This window comes from Sinocyclocheilus rhinocerous, unplaced genomic scaffold (assembly GCF_001515625.1).
Source record: "Sinocyclocheilus rhinocerous isolate Xijiao unplaced genomic scaffold, SAMN03320098_v1.1 scaffold8065, whole genome shotgun sequence".
Classification (NCBI taxonomy): Eukaryota; Metazoa; Chordata; class Actinopteri; order Cypriniformes; family Cyprinidae; genus Sinocyclocheilus; species Sinocyclocheilus rhinocerous.
In genome coordinates, this window is record NW_015627889.1 from 103,790 (window position 1) to 106,413 (window position 2,624).

General features: G+C 36.8%; 1 protein-coding gene across 1 annotated transcript in view; it reads right to left on the minus strand.

Moving 5' to 3' along the window:
* Nucleotides 1–2,320, minus strand: part of LOC107734734 (thyrotroph embryonic factor-like) — a 9,411-nt gene extending 7,091 nt beyond the window's left edge. Inside the window, exon 1 of the mRNA XM_016546681.1 lies at nucleotides 1,838–2,320. Within this exon, the coding sequence (XP_016402167.1) occupies nucleotides 1,838–1,952 (115 nt within the window). The 5' untranslated portion in view covers nucleotides 1,953–2,320. The remainder of the gene's footprint in view (nucleotides 1–1,837) is intronic.
* Between the last annotated feature and the right edge of the window lie 304 nt (nucleotides 2,321–2,624).

Here is a 2,624-nt window from a genome sequence, read left to right on the forward strand (position 1 = left end):
GTTATAAATTCACTGTAAACCACGGCTTCACGGGGCTTATTGCTTTAATTAACAATGTCGTCACAATGCAAAACAAATGTAATATATAATCTCTTAATTTTTCCTCTTGGTTTCGATGTGAACTTGGAGCCGAACATGTTCTTGACAGGTTTTGTGAAATTCAGACCTTCAGACACCCAACTTCACTCTAATTTTCTGCAGTATAAATAAACTGTTCGCATGGCACATATTACCGTATTGTCCCGAATATAAGACGATGTTTTTTTCTTGGAAATACATCTGAAAAAACGCGGTCGTCTTATATTCAGGGTCTAGACTTTGACATGTCAATAATACACCCACAACAATAGGTGGCGCCAAATACGCATAAAACGAGTGTGCCATGAAATACGTAATGTAATGCATGTTGTAAAGATCGCGAACAAAACAAAAGAAGAAGAAAACCTTACAGCTGCATGAGTCGTGACTGTCACGTTAGCCTGATGGGACCAAACTCCCTTTGTGGTTTTAAAACGTAAGACAGTACCCAGATTTGAAGACTACGGTAAGATTTAACTTCTGCTGTTAATAAGATTTTGGTAGGCTACTATTAGATGGATAGCCTAAATGTCCTAATTCAGATGGGCTACCTGTTTTTTTTTTTTTTTAATGGTATATCAAAAAGTGTATATTTTTTAAATGTGATTGTTGGTACATTTTACCAGTTTTTACCATACTTTCAAAACAAAAATTAAAATAGGAAAAATATGCAATATGAAAATAATTGAAGACAAAATGTGTTTTACTGACAAAAAACAAGATTTGGTTTTTAAAAAGCCTTTTTCCAAAAGGTACATCTGGAAAAAGGGGGGTCGTCTTATAATCAGGGTCGTCTTATATTCGGGCCAATACGGTAGTTCGTCTAGCTGTGTTAGTTATTGGTTTAAAAGTCAGAAAGGATGAGAAAAGAGTTTAACAAATTGGCAAGCCAAGAGATGCCCTAATGTGGGTCATTATAACGCAAGATGATTACAATATTATTAAAAATGTCCATAAAGGGCAGGTCAGTCTTTAACATGGTAAGAGGACCAAGATGGACACACTGTATGTCTATAAAACGTGATAAATAACTAAAATACTCTCTTCAATGCCAGCACGAATATTACTGACAAATCTACAGCCCCTGAATGAGTTTAACTTTACAGAAGAGAGGAAAACACTAGCATTAGTGTACCATACTACAACCACGGTTCTTCTCCATTATTAATATAATTATGATTTAGCAGACACTTTAGAAATCTTCACTGAGGTCCCATGTAAATGCACCATATGTAATGAATCAGGTAAATTGTTCCCAAACATTTTGACCAATGCATTTCCAGGAACTCCACATTACATTGATGGTGTTTATATATAATACTTGTACCATCGTATTTTTATGGTACACAAAGGTTGTTCAAAAAATACCATGGTACTTCCACACAGTACATGCCAAAGTAACCACAGTATTACCATGGTACTGTTGCATCGTCTGATACATAATTTCACCATTGTTTTTAGGATTTTAACCATTCTACATGTGTTAACACTAAACACAACTCCTTCAATTCGATGTTCTTCAATGCACAGATATAGGTAGACACCTGCATCGTGGTATTTTTGAAGTAACCACCATGCAAAAACGTAAATATATAAAAATGCATGCATCGTCAATTAAGCAGCACTTTTTGTCTGCGGGAACTTTCTGTTCTTTTGAGCGACCAATGAGCGCGCAGCTGGAGGTGACGCGTGCGCACGACTACTGAACGGAACGCTTTGAATGTGTCGAGTTGCGTTTTGGCAGGTTTATGGTTCTTACCGTCGTCTTGATCCTCCAGTATGTTCGGAGGAGGAATATTCATGATCTTCTTCAAAACAAAAGCGGACGACTTCTGCGAGCCGATGGCCACCGTCACCGACGCCTGTCCGGGCATGATTAGCGCGATATTATCCGAGAAAATACACAAACGTCGCTTGTATCCGTCAATCCTCCCGTTTCTGTTTGAGAAAACACACAGCGCCGTAGCGACTCCACTCCAGTGTACTGCGATAAGCACTCACATATTCATGAGGAACGCGCTGATTGGTGATCTCGCCAACGGCTCATGAATATTTAAACAAGCCGGGGCGGATTCTCGCTCTCTGATTGGTCAACTGTTAATGCAGCGCTACAACAATGAGAGGGATGAAGCGGACGAGCCTCTTTGTTCAGAAAACAACCGGAGAATGTCATTAATGACCCTGAACACGGAAAACAGTCGAAATCGACGTAACATTTGGATTTATTAACTGTAAATGCATTGAAAAGGGCAAATGAATTGCTTTCTTATATTTATTTATTTATTTAGTCATTTAGCAGACGCTTTTATCCAAAGCGACTTACAAATGAGGACAACAGAAGCAATCAATTGTAGTATTAAAACTAAAAACAGATCCAAAACTAAAAGCTAAAACTTTATAAATACTACCTATACACATTTTAAAAATAAAGAAATTAAATAAAAATGACAAATGCATACAACAAAATTTCAAAACTTAACATTTAAATGAAAAACAAAAAATAAAGCTAAAAACAATTCAAAATATTAAAGAACAAAAGGTATAAG